The sequence below is a fragment of the Amyelois transitella genome, chromosome 4, assembly GCF_032362555.1.
Source record: "Amyelois transitella isolate CPQ chromosome 4, ilAmyTran1.1, whole genome shotgun sequence".
NCBI lineage: Eukaryota > Metazoa > Arthropoda > Insecta > Lepidoptera > Pyralidae > Amyelois > Amyelois transitella.
The window spans coordinates 5,018,596-5,036,801 of NC_083507.1; the positions used below are offsets into that span (position 1 = coordinate 5,018,596).

Genomic DNA, 18,206 nt, shown 5'->3' on the forward strand with positions numbered 1-18,206 from the left:
AAATCAAAAGCCGACGGGACCGAGGCCTTCTGATGCAATTCGCCGTGACCACGTGGGTCACATGCCTGACTTCATAGCAACTCCAGGCAAAAGCAAATTTTGTAAGAATGGTATGACAACTGTTATATGTTCTAAATGTTATTTGAGATTATGTTTTGAGAAAAAATGCAACTGTTTTAAAAATTTTCATGATCAATAATATTTTTTGGTTCATGACAGTTTTTAAAAGAGTTCCATTAAACCATTCTATATTTTTGAAGATATAATAATAATAAATGTTTAAAAAAAATCAATAGAAATTTTATTTTTATTTTCCTGTAGCTTTCGCATTGTTAAAAATACATAACGGTATTTTTGAACACTTAAATGCTGGCCACTTCGTAATGTTACGTATTTTAAACATCCATTTAAATATTATTAAAAATATATTAAAAAAATATATATAATTAAATTTTTTAAATATTTTTTAGATTTAGTATATTACATTACTAAATCAAATAATTAAAAAAATATAACAATTTTTAATACAATTCTTGTTGCGAACTAAAGGGTTAATTCTGAAAATCACAAAAAACCGAGTAATTAAAAATAATATTTTCCATGCTGAATAGATAGGAACAAAAATTATGTAGCGTGTGTGACTTTTGGAATAAAAAGCCTTAAGTGTTTTGAAAATGAAAAGTTTGAAAAGTTTATTTATTTAACTCCTTTACAGTATCTCGTTTAGAATGGGATCTCCATTTAAGTATAAATACTTGTGTTTGGAGAACCCGCTCTTCTTATGTGGTAAGCAATAAATACAAATAATTATTGAATATGGCAAATCAAATCAGAATACAAACAAAAATATGAACTAAAAACCTAGGATTAGACAAGATGTGTCACACCACAAAACGCATACCACCAATATAAGAGTAAGTATTAGAACAATATTATCAGCCCAGCCTAGAGTCTAGTCCGGGTTATTTTAAAGCTATTTCTAAAAGTTTTAAGGATAATTATGACCAAGTAATGTAAAGATGGAAGTAAGCGTGATAAGTAAGGGTAAGTAAAAAGTATACACATTTATGTAGTCTACGGTTAAGTAACACATTATGCACACAGCAATTCTATCTCATCAAAGTTCTTGTTTTGCAAGAATAAAGTCACAGTCTTTTTACATGTATAATAAGTTTGCTCATAAATATTTAGATGTCTATTTAATTGGTTGTATATACGTGAGGTCTGGCTGGAAAATTGTCTTTTAGCATATATAGTTTTCACAGGGACAATTGTAGCCACAGTATGTTTTCTTCTTCTATTTAGTTTTTCTGGGTTATAATCAAGAATTTTATGTTTTTTTAAGGTAATGTTTAGGATATAAAGTCTCCTAACCGAAAGTAAATTGCAGTCTGAGTATAGTTGAGAGGTAGGATACCTATAGGGTTTAAAATAAATCAGCCTGAGAAGGGATCTTTGTGCTCTTTCGAGGTGCAAAAATTCAGTCTTAGTAGCACCTCCCCAAACCGAAATACAGTAACCGAGGATAGATTGGGCAAGTGTAACATATATTAATCTTAATAACTTGTTGTCAGCTAGGTATCTAAGTGCTTTGAAAACCCACATTAATTTGCGTATTCTTTTTATGAGAAGCTGCAAGTGTTGGTGCCAGGTAAGTCTCTGATCCACAATTAATCCCAAATATTTAACAGTTTCTACTTTATTAATTCTATTACATCTGCATTCTTGAGTATTGTTACAAACGTGTATTTTCAAATTAAAATCTTGTTTAGGTTGTGTATTAGTATAGTTAGTAAAAGTAATATAGTTAGTTTTTTCCATGTTAAGTGTTAGGAGACTATTTCTCAACCATTTAGCCATCAACTCAAGGCCATGTTCTGCACAGCGTTTAACTTCTTCCCAAGAGTCGCCCACAAAAACCACGGCAGTGTCGTCGGCGTATGAAAAAATATGGCCTTTTTGAAGCTTCATATTGCAAAGTTCGTTGATATATATTATAAACAAAGTAGGACCAAGGACACTACCCTGGGGGACCCCGTACTCGATTTTAGCTTGTTTACTAATATAGTGGCCCACCTTAACACTCTGCCCGCGGTCCCTGAGGTAATCAGTGATAAGAGCAAGGGGAATTCCTCTTACACCCACCTTTTCAAGGCGATGCAAAAGCATAGGCACAGAGACAGTATCAAATGCTTTTTTGAGATCCAAGAATGACGTTAAGCACTTTTTACCACTGTCTACTGCTTCAACAATTACGGAAGTCAGTGCAATGATAGCATCCTCTGTAGAAACTCCTTTTTTAAAGCCAAATTGATAATCGGAAATAATTTTGTACTTTTGCAAGTATTTGAGTAGTCGGTTGTTAATCAGCCTTTCGATAATTTTTGAAATCGCTGTGAGGACAGAAATAGGTCTATAGTTGGATACGTCATCCCTGTCACCGCTCTTGTAAACTGGTACAACGATAGCTTGCTTCAGAGCATTAGGAAAAACCCCCTGCACAAAACAAAGATTTGCTAAATGAGTTATAACTGGAACAACTAGTTCGTGAGCAAATTTTAAAAACCGAGTTGGCACATTATCCCAGCCTGGGGCGCTCTCTGACTTAAGTCCCATCAATACATGATACACTTCCTCACAATCAGTCTCCAGCAGTACAAACGATGATAACTGAGATACAGGTGAAAGTTCCTTAAATGGGCTATTGGTCGGAGGAAGTTCATTTGATATGTCTTGCGCCATATTTCTTCCTATATTCGCAAAGTAATCGTTAGCGTTATTTACCGATAATTCAGGTTCTGAGTGAGTATGCAAAAGATCGAAATTGTTGTTTGAGATTTTTTTTCGATTTGTTAGGGTATTAATTGTACTCCAAAATGATTTTGGATTTTTAGAATTTTTAGACAGTAGCTTTCGATCGAATTCCCTTTTTAGATTTTGTAACAGAGTGTTACAGTGGTTACGGTAACGTTTATAAGTAATCTTTAGTACTTCATTCTGTGGATTGTCTTTAAGCTTACGTTGCATGTCATTCCTATTTTTTATGCATCGCAAGATACCAGGGGTGATCCAAGGTTTAATAATACGGTCTTTACATCGTATTTGTTTAGTTAAAGTATTTTCAAGAATGCTTTCTTTAAGTTTTACAATGAGTCGATTAGCCAATGTTGTAGGATCATTTATTGATATAAGTTCAGAAAATTTGTTTTCCTTTAGATTAAAAAGAGCTTTATCGTAATCAACAGTTGTTTTGAATTTAGTATTTTTAAAATTTTTATTATAATTGTCACTATTGGTCAATTTCAACAATGTTAAACGGTGATCAGTAATTGTAGTGTTCAATATAACTATGGTTGCTTTGTGGCGATGTTCATTTAACTTCAGCATAAAATGATCTAGACAAGAATTATCCCTAGTTGGTAACAAGTGACCTGGTTGGATGCCATTATGTGCTAACATGTTTAAGTAAGATTCTCTATTCCCAATCTCAAGACTATTTTCACTTGATTTTTGAATAAGATTAATATTAATGTCGCCTGTTACTACGATTTGTTTACGATTTTTCAAAGTTTTTAGGTGAGTGTCTAATGATAGTATAAAAGCTTCTGCAGACCTATTCGATGGTGAACGATATATGCCAAGTATAGTCAGATTAGGAAGATTGACTTGCATACAAGAAGCATGAATTAATTTTACTTCCTTGACGGTAATCTTAAGGTTATTTCTTACGTAAATAACAACTCCGTCAGATTGGTTTATATGATTTGTAGAATTATAAGATAAGTAATTTTCTAGTTGAGGTATTGGTTTAGCACCATTTATCCTACATTCACTCAAAACTATTACATCAATTCTAAATTTAAATTTCGAAAGAGTGACGATAAGATCGTCCAGATTTTTGTATATACTAACAATGTTTTGTGAGACAATTGTATAGTCATTTTTATTTGTTACACATCGTCTCACTGTAAAGTCCTCTATGGACATCTGCTCTGATTTCGCTATGTCAATTTTGTCTATTTCTTCCGTATGAGTAAAGAGACTAACCATGTTCATCCCTTAAGAGAATGATATTTGTCGTTAAATTAAAGTAAAGGTACTTGACATTTAAAATAATCGTAGTTTTTAAATAGTTTTTGTTTTCTATATTAGCATAAATAGTATTATGGTACTTAGTCATGTTTAGTAATAGTAGATCAGTGTTGTACTCATGGTAGTGATATAAATGTTCAGAGTATTTCATCGAATGCATGCTGTTGCATTGTTTTCCTATAAAAACGTGTTTAAAATTTTTCCTGAATTTATTTAAGATAATTGCATCGTAATAAAAATATTTTTTAAAATATTTATTTGGTTTCATAATATTGTTCATAATCAATGAGTTCCAAAGATCTCTGATTATAATAAAAGGTGAATTTTTGGTATGCGCCTTGATCCCCCGTCCCACCACGCAAATCTCCCTATCAGTCAAGCACATGTATAAATCAAAGAAAAAGCTTAATCCTAATTTTAATTTTAATTTTAGGAATTATCTTAGCATCTGAAGTTGTTAAAAGCCATTTTCTTCTGATATCTCAAAGTTATTTACATAATTATCTATATTAAATTTATGAAGTTATGTGATAGCTTATAAACCAAACCATCATACCTTATAATGTTCAATAATTTAATCTGTGTTACAATCATCCGAATTATTTTAACGATATCTGTGGTCCGGGTCGAAGTGTGATATATCAATGGGAATCCGCCCTCAAATCAAACACGATTGACGCGAGGTCGGCGGTCGGAGGCCGTCAATTTCCCTGCTAACAGATAATCAGGGTGAATAGATAATTCCATTGTTTCCCGAGATCCATGTTCACATAATGTTTGCAGCCCAATAACAATGTGCCGGCCGATGAGAAGCGGACCGGCGAACACAACAAAGACCTGCGGCGGGAAACTTATGGTGAGTCACATTTACCTATTATCTAAGTTTTCATATTCTCAGAACATGTAATTGTATAATCAATGGTAAATACTCGATAAATAAAGTTATTTAAGAGCTAATGAAGAAACTATGATAACACCGATCGACAATTATACAAAAACAATCGAACACATCGAACGAAACGAAGTTAAGAAAACAGAAAAGAGCAAAATTTTTAATGAAAAATGTTATCAAGGTCCAAAGCATACTTTGGATTCACACTGAAATACCCAAATTATGCATAGAATATTATTTATTTTAATATTATATAAAGCAATTATTATATATATAACAGGCATATAAAAAAGAAGAAGAATTAAATTTTACACATTAGCAAACCTACATCCAAATATAAAAAAAATTTATATGCATTTGTTTAGTTTCTAAATTATTATAATAAATATCCTTTATTGCGAAAATTTCATATTCTTTAGCAAGTATTTCCGAAATTCAACATCAGGAAATCAAATTGAGGAAGCGAAAGCTGGTTTGTAATATGAAAACCAATTTATGGGATTAATTAAACCACGTTCATATAAACAGCAGAAGCTAATTATGTATGAAGGTAATATGCTACCAAGTTTTCGTTTCTGTAAAACCTTTTATAAACTTCATAATAAATTGCTTATGCTAATTATAATGTACGGAACAATGCATTTCGTGTGTATAATGGCCTGTGATTTATCACATATAAAGACCGCAAAGTTCGCTAACAAAGTTACTGCAAACAAGCGGACAGTCCCCGGGGATCCTCTCCTAACCTAATGGCACAGAATATGCGCGGGTAGATCTAGCTAGCTCCAAGAAATGTAGACAACCGGGTTAACTTGACTTTATTACTATTAAGTAGTTAGATACACTTAAGCTCATTCTAGTGAATAAAAAACATAAAAAGGGAGAAAGGAACGTTATTTGATGCCAATGTCAAAAAATTTCCCATATTTTGTAATATTGAATCCGCAGGTAATTTCATGATAATTTCTCTTATCGTAAGAGCATCAATTAGCAATCATTTACCTAACTTAGAAAAGAGTCGTTGGTATATGTCTGATTAGACTTGATTCTGTACATCACATTTTTAATTTGGGTTTTTTTATCATTCAACCACGTACGCTCTCTCGATGCAATTAATAAATGATTAGTAATTATTAGAATAAATGAGGTACACAAACCGTAACGCACCTAATTTGTATGTAATTCCATGGTTTGAATAATGAATCTCCCCAAAGCTCCTTCTCATTACAAGTTTTTCTTTGTAAATCCGTCAAGTTTTCAGCTTGAAGGGACAAGCAAACAAATTTGTGCGTTAGGAGACTTGTAATAAGTTTGGATTTTTTGTCCATTTTCAAGAGTCATGGGGATAATATAAAACAATTTTTATGAAATATTCATCATTGAGGTAACGCTTTTTGAAATATAAGCCGGAGATTTATGTTAAATTGGGACATTGAATATGGCTCAAACAATGCATCAATTTTTTTATTATCTATGCAGGAACGTTGGCTGAATTGCTTCTATCGTTTTCTATACTGTCCAATGGAAGAACTATATTGAGCACGCAAGCAGCTAGTGATGGAGCTTTGACGAGCCTTCATGGTATAAGGTGGGTGTTATTTCATCATGTCACAAGTATAATTCTTTTGACTGTACCTACTTACGCTAACCGAATATCAGAAAATCTGTTGGCTTCAAAGATACGGAGTCATATGATATTATGACAAATAATGGTAAATGTGTCGTCACAATTTTTTCATGTTGCATTTCAATTTTTTTAATAACTACTATCTGTTTCATATACCATAATTAATTTCTATATTTATATTTTACCGATTTATTTGTTAGTTTGCTTGTTGACCTTCGTAACCAAAGGACACTGTAATGTTTTCTTTAAACTTTTTTTACAGGTTTTTGTCTGTTACCTGGGTAATCATGGTCCATACATACCTGACTGTGTTCTACATAGCGGACAACAAGACAATGAGAATCGTGACAGAACGGAACCTGATGTACCAGTCGGTCGGCAATGCCTCGTACTGTGTCGATTCATTCTTCTTTATCAGGTTTGTGCCTGATGTGTGATCATCACATCACAAATAATTGTGTGTTAAAATATTGACTAAAAAGATATGCGCCTATGGTTATTTACACTTAGTACTATTCAGTGAATTATTAAACCTATCGGATATTATTCCGATTTCTATGGACTAACAAAATTTACCCTTGGGATTTTTTTTCTAGTATCCTAATAAATCTTACATATTTAATTCAACAAAATTAAATGTATTTTTTTTTCTTTCAGTGGACTACTCGTAACAGTGCTCTTCCTTCGAACAGAAGACAAAAAAGCAAAGAAACGGTCTGACAAACAAGAACCAAACAAACACTTGAACGGCTATTCCAATTCAGCGCTCTCAATTTCTGTTATAAGCCAACAGTCATTCAAAGAAGATTTATTAGATAAACCGAAAACTAAAGTATACACTGCAAGAGAGATAATTAATATGGTTCGATCATTTTTCGTGTTATTCACATATCGGATTGTGCGATTAACACCAGCATACGCCTTTGTATTATGGCTGACACAGATAATATTCACATATGTCCATAATCAAGCCGTTTTTGAGCCCGCAGTCATCGATCACCTTACCTGCGAACAGTATTGGTGGAGAAATCTTCTGTATATCAACAATTTTTACCCGCAAAAAGAAATTTGCATGGTTTGGTCTTGGTACATGGCCAACGATACTCAGTTTTACGTCGTTGGTATAATCATTCTTCTTTTATCAGTAAAGTAAGTACAGAAGAACATTGTTTAAGTTGATTTGAACTTTTAAAGTGTAACATGAACTATCTACGTAATTTTAGAACTTTTTAAATGTGAAAGTCACTATGTTTATATTTAATTATAAGCTTGAATAATTTAGAATCATGAGCACTATCAATACAATGAATTCAATGTTAACTCTGTCTAGGCACAGCAAAAAAAACACTTATCGGCTTTTACCAAAATTGGACATACCAATAGTAATGATGATGTTAACATCCGCTAGGGAAAAAAAAGAATTCCAACGAGAGCAACGCTCCAGTCAAACAAGAACTTGAAAATGTAATTCCCATTTTAATTTTGACCTTAAAATGATTGGGATATAATCTTTAGTTTAATTTCAGGTACCCAAAATTCGCTGGAGTTACTCTCGGCTTAGTCCTAGTCAGCTCCTGGGCTACTACTATTTATATTTCGGTATGGCATCAATACAAAGCTCGCATTCAAGAGCCCTTCGAAATGTTCGACGCTTTGTATGATAAGCCATGGTCCAGGATTGGTCCATATTTAGTGGGTGAGTCTGCTTTAAAATATTTTCATTAAATAAAGAAAAATTAATTTCTTTCACAAACATAAGAAACTCAATAAAAAAATAATTAACATAAGGGCTGAGTAGCATGAAAAAACTCAAGATATCATCAAATAGTTACTTTGCCACCAAAAACTCTCCACAAAACTGTGTAAAAAGTTCCACAAAACTGCCGGGTTTAAGCAAGGAGTACTTATCGGATATCCTTTTGGTGGGTCAGTAAGCCTGCCATAAAAGCGATTGCAAAAGCAAATGGCGGCCTAACAGCGTGATAACTTGATTACTGCTACTAGTAGCAGATAACCAAGAAAGATAAAAACTTGACGCCCTCCAAATCTTTCAGCTATATTCATTTTATACGATGGGTTCAATGAAAAAAAGGACTAGAACTACTTTACTTCCCATGCGATAACTTGAAATATGTGTTGAAATTACCATTCTTCTGGCGTACGTTTCGGTTACGTGGTTCTTTTCAGATGGATTGGACAAGTCAGGTCATTACACAAAGCGAGGTAAAGTCAAGTAAGCCTGAAAAGGTTGAAGGTCAGACGGGCCAGTACAACCTTTTCAGGGTACCTTGACCTATATTGGATCATAGTTACAGATGTGGCTGAAAGTGCAGGTTTCTTCACGCTGTTCTCCATCCGAAGATATGATAAACCTTACGAAAGTGTAACGAAATTACTGATTCAGAATTATCATTTAAAGGTATGATGGTGGGCTGGTACCTACACAAAACGAAGTGCCAAGTGAAGATCCCATACTGGCTGGTGGCGGTGGGCTGGATCTCCTCTCTGGCCATCATCGGGAGTCTGATCTTCGGCATGGTGGACGGATACTTTGAAGTCTGGCCGACCGCTTTGTACGTCAGTGTTGGCCATACAGGTAAGAGCGTACTATATTATTTTTTTTAATTTACGCATATAATATGTAAAAATAGTCATAAACAAGTAAATTATTGATAAATATTACCGATTATAATGCAAAAGAAGAAAATTAGGTAACTTACATCTGTAAAAAGATGTTTACCACTGAAGTCAAAGGACAGACAAAAACACAAAAAAAAATCCATAGGAACAAGCCTTGGCCTAAAGTTAATATAAAGCTCATAATAACTGTCCGAAATAATAAAAAAAAACCAAACTCATCTTCATCTTTTGTATGGACCATGATTGGCCAGGACAGCTGGTCTACAATGGTCTCCGTAAATATTTTCTTTACAAAAACATCATTCGCTTCGGTGGTATTGTAAGGCCGGCAAAATAAAATGAATATAACGTTCCGACAACGTCAAATGAGTCTGGAGCCATTCTGCTGTAAAGCAGCACCTTTGTACCTTTGAGGTGTAAAAAGCGGAAATGCGTCTTTGTCTCTAGTATGTACGATATTGATTAAACTTTAACGTGACAAGTGTAGGAAGGAACTTTACCATGCACAAGTGAATTGAGACAATAATACCTACTTCCTGAAAATTTTTATTTCAGTACTTTACTTAGTTATACTAAGAAAAAATATAAAAACTTACTTAATTTTTTTTTTATTAATAACAATTTCCCAAAGAAACTACATTTTCCCACTTGGTCTTTACAATTGATTTATTTTCTTTAAAAAATATTGAACATTTTATTTAGTGTTACGAATTTATAAAAGAACGTTACGCATAAACAAAATTAATTGTAAATCTGAAATGCAGAAAAATTCAGTGTCCTTTGAATAATATTCTTTATTTTTATATCATTCCTACCGAATATAAAATGAATTACATTAACAATAGTTCGAGTTTCAAAAAGGAAATAAATTATGAAGGAAGTTGGTCGATGGCTCTCCTTTTGGAGATAGGAAACGATAATAAGGATCGTTTTCAATGGATCGCCAGTAAAGTTTCCCGTTTCCTTCCTCGCACTTGGCAATAAAATCTGAAGCCAACTACCTACATATCTATTTTATATTAAATCAATTCATATAAAACTTTTCTGTATAGAGGTCATTGCATTTGATATTGTACACTCTTTACAGAAAATAAACCCATTAGTTTTGTGGAACTAAATCTATTATGGTATTATCTTAAAGTTTGTTAGGTCATTTGTTATTGCTTACACCTGTAGCTAAAGCCTTTATTTATGAAGAAAACGAATATAGGCTATTATATATGCTATCTTTTTCTTCATCCAAATTATTTTCGTCACAGTTTAGTTATAGCATATTTTGTGTAAATTGATATCACATTGTAGTAATATTTACTTACTGTATAATAATACTGTAATAAACAATACTGAAATGGAATACAACAATAACAGCAACTTTGGAATATAACTTTTTCCAGTACTATTGTACTCAACAGTATTCTTTAGTTACTTATATATGTAAAATTTATTAGCAAGGCTAAAATTCGGAATAATGTTTCTAAAAACCTTGCGGGTAATTTGACGCGATTTTTTTATTATTACTAGTTTGGCCTTCATGCTATTTTTAACACTAAGGCTATTTTTATCACAAACTTAGAAAATTAAGGACGTATATTTCCTTATTATTCCTTGATCTTCATTGTCATTTTATAACTAAGACTTACTCATTCAAGGGTTATTTTTAAATCCAAAGTCATCTAAGAGGACGAGGCCGAACACTCGATGTAATAATTCCATTAAAATGCAAATATATGAGGCAAACTAAAAAAAGATAACGGCGATTACGCGCCATAATCATTTTATATTATTCTTCCCTGTTGTGTTTATTTTTTATTTCAAATTCCACCAAAGCAGATCGTACTGATCTATCTACTTCCCTTTTAGGTACAATAAAGAAATAATAATATAATACAAGCCTCATAAATTAACATCTTTATTTCAAAGTTTCATTTTAATTCAATCAATATACAGTATGAAATGAATAAACAAGTGGTTAGTCAAATTCAGATTTGCTTGAAATTTGGGAAATACAATAATTACTAAAAAGCAAAAGCTAATTTTAGCATATTTACATAACGAACATATTTAACGAGTTAGATGCGTATCCTTATTGCATACTCTATAGAGGGGAGGAGCTGACGTAGGTTTTTCTGTATAATGTAACAGTGAAATTGCGGGGCTGAACGTCCTTGAACGGGCTTCCAACACCGCAAAGCAATCTACCCCGTCCTACACCTACCCCAGCTACCTCATCCGATTTACTTTCCCAATTTTATTTCCCCGCTGACATTCATTAATCAAATGAAATTCGGCACATCATCCTGATTACATTGAGTTTTTTTAATAAAACTTTAAAAAGTAAAATTTCAACATTTCATTATGAACACACTCGACAAAATATTTTATGAAACAAAGAATATATAAATATAAAAAGTACATCCAGCATTTTTTACCATTATTCTCTAAATAAAAACAGTCATTCGACACATCCTTTCTTTATCGTAAAAGGCGATTAAAATAACATTAACTCATAAGAATAATAGCCTTATTTTATTCCGATTAAATGTTATAGTTATATGCGTAAATCAAAAATAGTATTCGCCATCCCATTGGAAGATTTTTTTGGGTGCCAAGTTTTAAAGCAGAAACCTAAAATTTCCATCGGGATACACAATGATTGATGAGAGAGGAATGAATTCCGATTTAAAAAAAAAATGTATGGAATCAGCAGGTTACATAAAGTGATCAATCGATCTGAACAAGATCAAAGGCCTGTTCCTAGACGTACAAGAATTTAATTATGTGTTACTTTTTCCAGCTTGGGGCGTGGCTTTGGCATGGGTGTCCATCGCGTGCTGCTGCGGCTACGGCGGCCTCATCAACTCCTTCCTGTCGTACCGCGGGCTGCTGCCTCTGAGCCGCCTGACGTACTGCGCCTACCTCATACATCCCACCATAATGGTCTATACATCCTTCCACCTCGATGGGCCGTTCCATTTGCAGAACTCCATAGTTGTAAGTGTTTGGTTCTAAAATGTATAAAGTATTGAATTTCGCTTTTAAGTCTAAGTAAAATATAACTTGAAATACCATCTCCGTCCGTTGTACGCTTCAGCAGATATTTTGAACCATAATTTTAAATCAGCCGTAATTGTGAAATTTTATAATTGCCATTTAAAAAGCTGTTGGAAATGAAAAATGAGAATAAAAACTTCAAAAAAATTCTAATATTCAAGTTTATAAAGTGTTATCAATATTTTATTAATGTAATCAAGAAGGGGAGGCAGTTCGCTCGGTGAGCATATCAAAGTAATTTATGGATACAAAAAATTAAACAAGGTTTTGCTCCCAAATTCTTATAAAAATATGAAATCTCAAAAACAAAAGATTTTTCCTTACACCATTTAGGTTTATTTGATTATTACGTTTTCACTAAATAATCATAAAAGCATACATAATTGTTAAATACCTACATCCGTCGCCGATGATGTCTTAGGATCACATTCCTAAACTGATTGCTCTTACCTTTTTGATATATTAATTTTATATTCCTAGTTGATACTATCAACCTGCTTATAGTACTTGGACTCACGCGGGCCGATCAGTACCTATTATACGAGTTGCCATTAATATTTAATAGCCGCTTAAATATTCAGAGGCTTTTAGTACCGCCTCTTACAATGGGAAACTAAATATATGTATATGCATAAGTCGACTTACTGCGTACTCATGTATTAAGGTCCTGTATATAGTAAATACTAGCTTTTACCCAGAACTTCACCCACGCGAATTTAGCACCATCTACAAAAGGTTTTTCGAAAATGTCACGGGAACTTTAGTTTTTACCGGTATAAAAAATACCCTATTCTTATGCAGATTTTTTATTATATATACGGAAAATTTTAAGAAGATTAATTCAGTAAATAACGCGTGAAGAGATAACAAAGAAATAAACTTTCTTTCGCATTTATAAGTTGGGGATTAGAATGGTACGAGTTCCGTGTTTTTTTTTGTATGTGTCTATCGGATCAAAGCGAGCTGTTGATTCTATGCATATTATCTTTTTTTTTGTTATTTGCTTTGCTAAAATATATAAAACAAAAAATATTTATTTGATCCAGTAGTACATACTGAAATACTAGGCCAGGCCTAGCCAGGATTTTATATAAACGTTGAAGGTATATCTACCACATAAGTTACACAAGTTACATCCTCTTTATTGCCAACATACTACATCCTGCAATATCAAGGAGATAATAAATGTCAACTGGCCCCGCCCTTGCCCTCGTACTCGTATTAATTCTTTAACACATGGCGCGTCCCAAGCCCTGGCTCAAGAACTAACTAAATATACTAAGTTAGTTCCTGAGTCATAGATGGCCCCTGTGGTGAAGCGGTAGTACCTACGCTTGTCTGTGACACCGGAGGTTCAAACCCCGGCTAGAACATGACGAGAAACGAACTTTCTCTGATTGGCCTGGGTCTTGGATGTTTATCTATATAAGTATTTATTATAAAATTATATTATATTATAGTATTGTTGAGTTAGTATCTCGTTACACAAGTTTCGAACTTACTACGAGGCTAACTCAATCTGTGTAATTTGTCCCGTATATATTTATTTTAAAAAAAAGAGAATTGCGACGCGCCCCGGGTTACCAGATCCAGACAATCGCTCACCTGGCGACGTTTCATCTTCGATATTATTTAAGGGTAATGGTTATAAAAGCGCATCCCGGGGTCCTCTACAGTAAGGTACCCGAGATTTACGCCAGGAGAAATAAGACATTATTTCGTAGGTTGTATTATATAAAAAAATAAAGTTTTTATATAATCTTTTTAAACGTTTTAATTCCTACAAATTTAGTTTGTCAGGCAATGTACAATAACAAATTGAAATTCTAAATGAGGGTTTTCTAAGGAAGGTTTAAATCTAAAATTTATAATTAATGCTACCCGTGCTAAGCATGGTCAGTTTGCTAGTACAAACATATAGCATGCCAATATTTATCGACAACTTTAATTTGTATTTATATACGAAATACCTACCATAAATATACATAACATTAAACAGAGTGCTTATACATCTTAGGCAGTCTTGTTGAGTAATTTTGGTAGGCTGGGTAGCCTACTGTACAAAACAAAAGTAGTACAGAAATGTCGTTCGACATTGTAACAACTATCTGAAAAAATCATTCTGAATAAATCGTAGCAATATCACTGAGAATCAAGTGTTACAGAACTAAGTGTCCCAGCTTAGTCACCCAATATGAGTATTAGCTTCAAATTATAAAATACATCACAGTTAGATCGTTATGTCTAGGCGGATTCTATTCTGCGGCAGAATTTATCAAAAACAATTACTTAATAATGATATCGTAAAAGGAGACTAAGAGAAAGACTAATAAACTTAGAAATTTTATTGTAGGCGATGAGCTAGCAACCTGTCACTATTTGAATCTTAAGCCAAACAGCTGAAAGTAGCCTCTCAGACTTTTCAAGATTTAAAAATTTTGCATCCATACTTTCCATATTTTTGTGTACAGTTATTATTACTGCCATAAATCTGCCGTCGTGGGTGACGACTACAGGAACGACTCGAAAAGCCGACGCAAATGAAAACATGCAAATTAGAGGCCAGCATTGTTTCTTTGAGACCGTGACTTATCCGGCTAACACCTCTAAACAATTTACAAATTCTTCATTGTTCAAGTTCATATTTCTCAAGACATTTAGGTTATTCGTCTCTTTGATCTAAACCTTAAAGTTTGTGTTGAAAAATTTAAATAACACATCCATATGTGACCACTATATACTATATAATAATAATACGCATTTAAATTAATATTAATGCTAACGACTTTAACATTAAGGACTAATATTGTATACGAAACACATTCAGCCTAATTAGTGAGGTACTATATTTAAATTATTTCTAGCTACGAGTAGCTTACTGAAAGCTTCTGTTCTAACTAATACGAGGCTCATTTCACGTTTTCTATTAATATAAGTGTAAAATATTCCGTAATGTATATGGTACTTCCGCAGTTCAACATGGCGGTTGGAGATTAGATTATGCTTGGTGTGACTTATGGCTGAGGAGTAGTGTATGCGACGATTAATGACGTAGTCTATGCCAACTTGGTGTGGTTGGGCGGAGATAAGCGGTTTGTTAGGCCTCATTTAGCGCAGACAAATAGTATCTACTAAGTTCATGGATATATGCAGCCGGTAACACAATAGATAGAAGCATTTGTGAGAATAGCGGACATTAACTCTGAGACGAATTATTTATTTTGTTATTTTTATTTCATAAATATGCAATCACTAATTACCTACTCCTGTAGAGTAGTAGCATCACATTAAAAATCCTGAAATAAAAATATATCATATACATTTTAAATCCTGCAACGAATTGCTATGACGTACGCTTTAGATTAATGTGATCATTGCTTGTAGTAAAAATCTTAGCTATGAAAATATATGCAGGCGGCAGATTAACAAAACAGATTCTTGTGTCATTTGTGAGAGTAATGGCATTAACTTTCACACAAATTTATTTCTTTTTGTTCTTGAATTTTCAGAATCGTAGCATTCTTTAAATCCTGCTACGTATTGCTACGACTTTTCGTAGCTCTGTAAACTCATGTGATCATTGCTCGTGGTAACAATATAAACTATGAAAAAAAGGAAACATTCATATTTTTTGGTTGAAAATATAATCTTTATCAAATATTCGAACTGATACAATAATCTGATTAGAGGAACTACCATATTTAAGTGTTATACGCAATACGTATTGTAGATGGAGCTATAAAGGCGCGAGATGAGTATTATGTAGATCCCGGGTATCGGTGAATGGGCATTCACCGCGTCAATATCAGCTGCTCCGCGCCGCACCAAACACTGTGGGGTTCTAATATTGCCTTCACCACTATATTGATACTTTCGACGTAAACAATCCTTAAGGTTTTTATTTTATGAAACTATGAAATAGCCTAATAAAAATACTAACATACAAATAAAATCACAGAGTAACGATTTATTTTAAATCAAAATTGAAATTTAGTACACGGGAAGAATATAACCTGGAAAAACGTAATAAATACCTTTTATCCCGAAATTTCCACGGGAACAAAACCCCGGATCGCGGTTAGTATATATAAATAAACCAATATATTACCTATAATATTAAATAACATCTGTTATATTTTCCAGTTGATCGTGTATGCGGGCTACGCTGTGATGGCCTTCTTAGCTTCTTTCGCTGTGTCGATAGCCTTCGAGGCGCCGGCCGTGCGGATCCTGAAGATCATGAGCGGAGGCCTCAGAAGACCTAAGAAATAATTCACTTTCATAGAAATCGGAATTATATAAAACTACAGTAAAATATTAGACTAAAGAAATGGTACGTACGTCGCAATTGACCCTTGTGATACCATAAATTTCATCTTGCATCACATTTCTGTAATTAATTTGACAGCTTTACAAGTGCGCAGTAAATTTCGATATTTCGATATATTAGCAATACATTACGATGACAGATTAAAGTTTGAAGGTATACTTTCGAATACATACTACTATAGTTGCCAGTTATAATATCACATTTCTTTTGTGTTTTATTGTTCTAATTTCTATGTTAACCATACACAATGTACCTTTTTACGATAACTATTTTAAGATAGGTATTTTCTTTGATTTTATTTCTCGTTTCATTTGCAATAAGTAGTATACATTTTAGTAAAGCTCAGTTAAAAATAGAAAATCTTTATTAAGTGCGATCGCCTTAAAAGAGAAAGAAAGAAAAAATATATATATTAAGCCGTGTGGTGCCCGGCACCAATAGAAAAAAGAATAGGACCACTCCATTTCGCTCCCATGGATGTCGTAAAAGGCGACTAAGGGCTAGGCTTATAAACTTGGGATTCTTCTTTTAGGCGATGGGCTAGCAACCTGTCACTATTTGAATCTCAATTCTATCATTAAGCCAAATAGCTGAACGTGCCCATTCAGTCTTTTCAAGACTGTTGGCTCTGTCTACCCCGCAAGGGATATAGACGTGACCATATGTATGTATAAGAAAATATATCGACATTAATCTTCAAAAGCTATTGAAATAAGTTTTATAAAACTCACTTAAGTAAGTTTAAATTAACACTGTTAGCAATCGGCCTATGCCCCTGGAGTTCGTTTCTTTATTGTCTGTTTGTCACTTCTTCCTCAGCCTTTTCCTGTCACCTCATTCATTATTAAAATTATTAATAGGCTTCTAATCTAAGCGTACAAAGTTTGCTAGTAATGCTACAGTGTATATCAAATTGGAAGTAAATTATCATGCAAATCGCAATTCCTTTCGAAAGCACTATAAAATGTGCTGCGAATTATCGAAAAGGTTTTACTTTGAATGAATGTGATTTTTCATATCCATTTCCGAATAAAACGACTGTATTTCCATATGAATTATGCCCGGAATTTCCATTTTATATTTTATATACATATATAGGTAAACAATTTACTGTAAGAAGATTGAGTCGCCTGTTCAATATATGATATACCTCAGTATACATATTTCCGTTGATAAATGGCAATATAAAGTACCTCTATGAGTATGTACAAGTTTGGAATTCATGTATAAACATGGGTCACACGGTCAGGATTCGTAAGTAAAATACTCTCTGAATTTTTTATCTCACGTTTCCCCGCTTGCTCGTTATTCACCTCCTACAATGAATTTTGGATGTCCTCGTATGTATATCTACGGAAGAACCCGGCCTTGGGCAATAGTTAATCTATTTTTGTTTCAAGTTTCTAAATCTTATTGTATTGTGACTGACATTGTCTTCAAAAGGATTTTGTATTATTTCTGCGATGATACACGTAAGGTAACATGTGATCAATAACTGAATTATGAAGTAATAAGCGAAACTGTGGCAAAAATAAACGAGTAATATAGAGAACCGGTATTGTGGCTGCGAAAAC

The 18,206-nt window shown here is 33.3% G+C and overlaps 1 protein-coding gene across 1 annotated transcript in view; it reads left to right on the forward strand.

Moving 5' to 3' along the window:
* Positions 1-17,665, forward strand: part of LOC106138651 (nose resistant to fluoxetine protein 6-like) — a 55,037-nt gene extending 37,372 nt beyond the window's left edge. Inside the window, exons 6-13 of the mRNA XM_013339863.2 lie at positions 4,876-4,948; positions 6,464-6,572; positions 6,874-7,029; positions 7,269-7,760; positions 8,138-8,307; positions 9,031-9,207; positions 12,046-12,242; positions 16,446-17,665. Coding sequence (XP_013195317.2) covers positions 4,876-4,948; positions 6,464-6,572; positions 6,874-7,029; positions 7,269-7,760; positions 8,138-8,307; positions 9,031-9,207; positions 12,046-12,242; positions 16,446-16,574 — 1,503 coding nt within the window. The 3' untranslated portion in view covers positions 16,575-17,665. The remainder of the gene's footprint in view (positions 1-4,875; positions 4,949-6,463; positions 6,573-6,873; positions 7,030-7,268; positions 7,761-8,137; positions 8,308-9,030; positions 9,208-12,045; positions 12,243-16,445) is intronic.
* Positions 17,666-18,206: the final 541 nt, after the last annotated feature.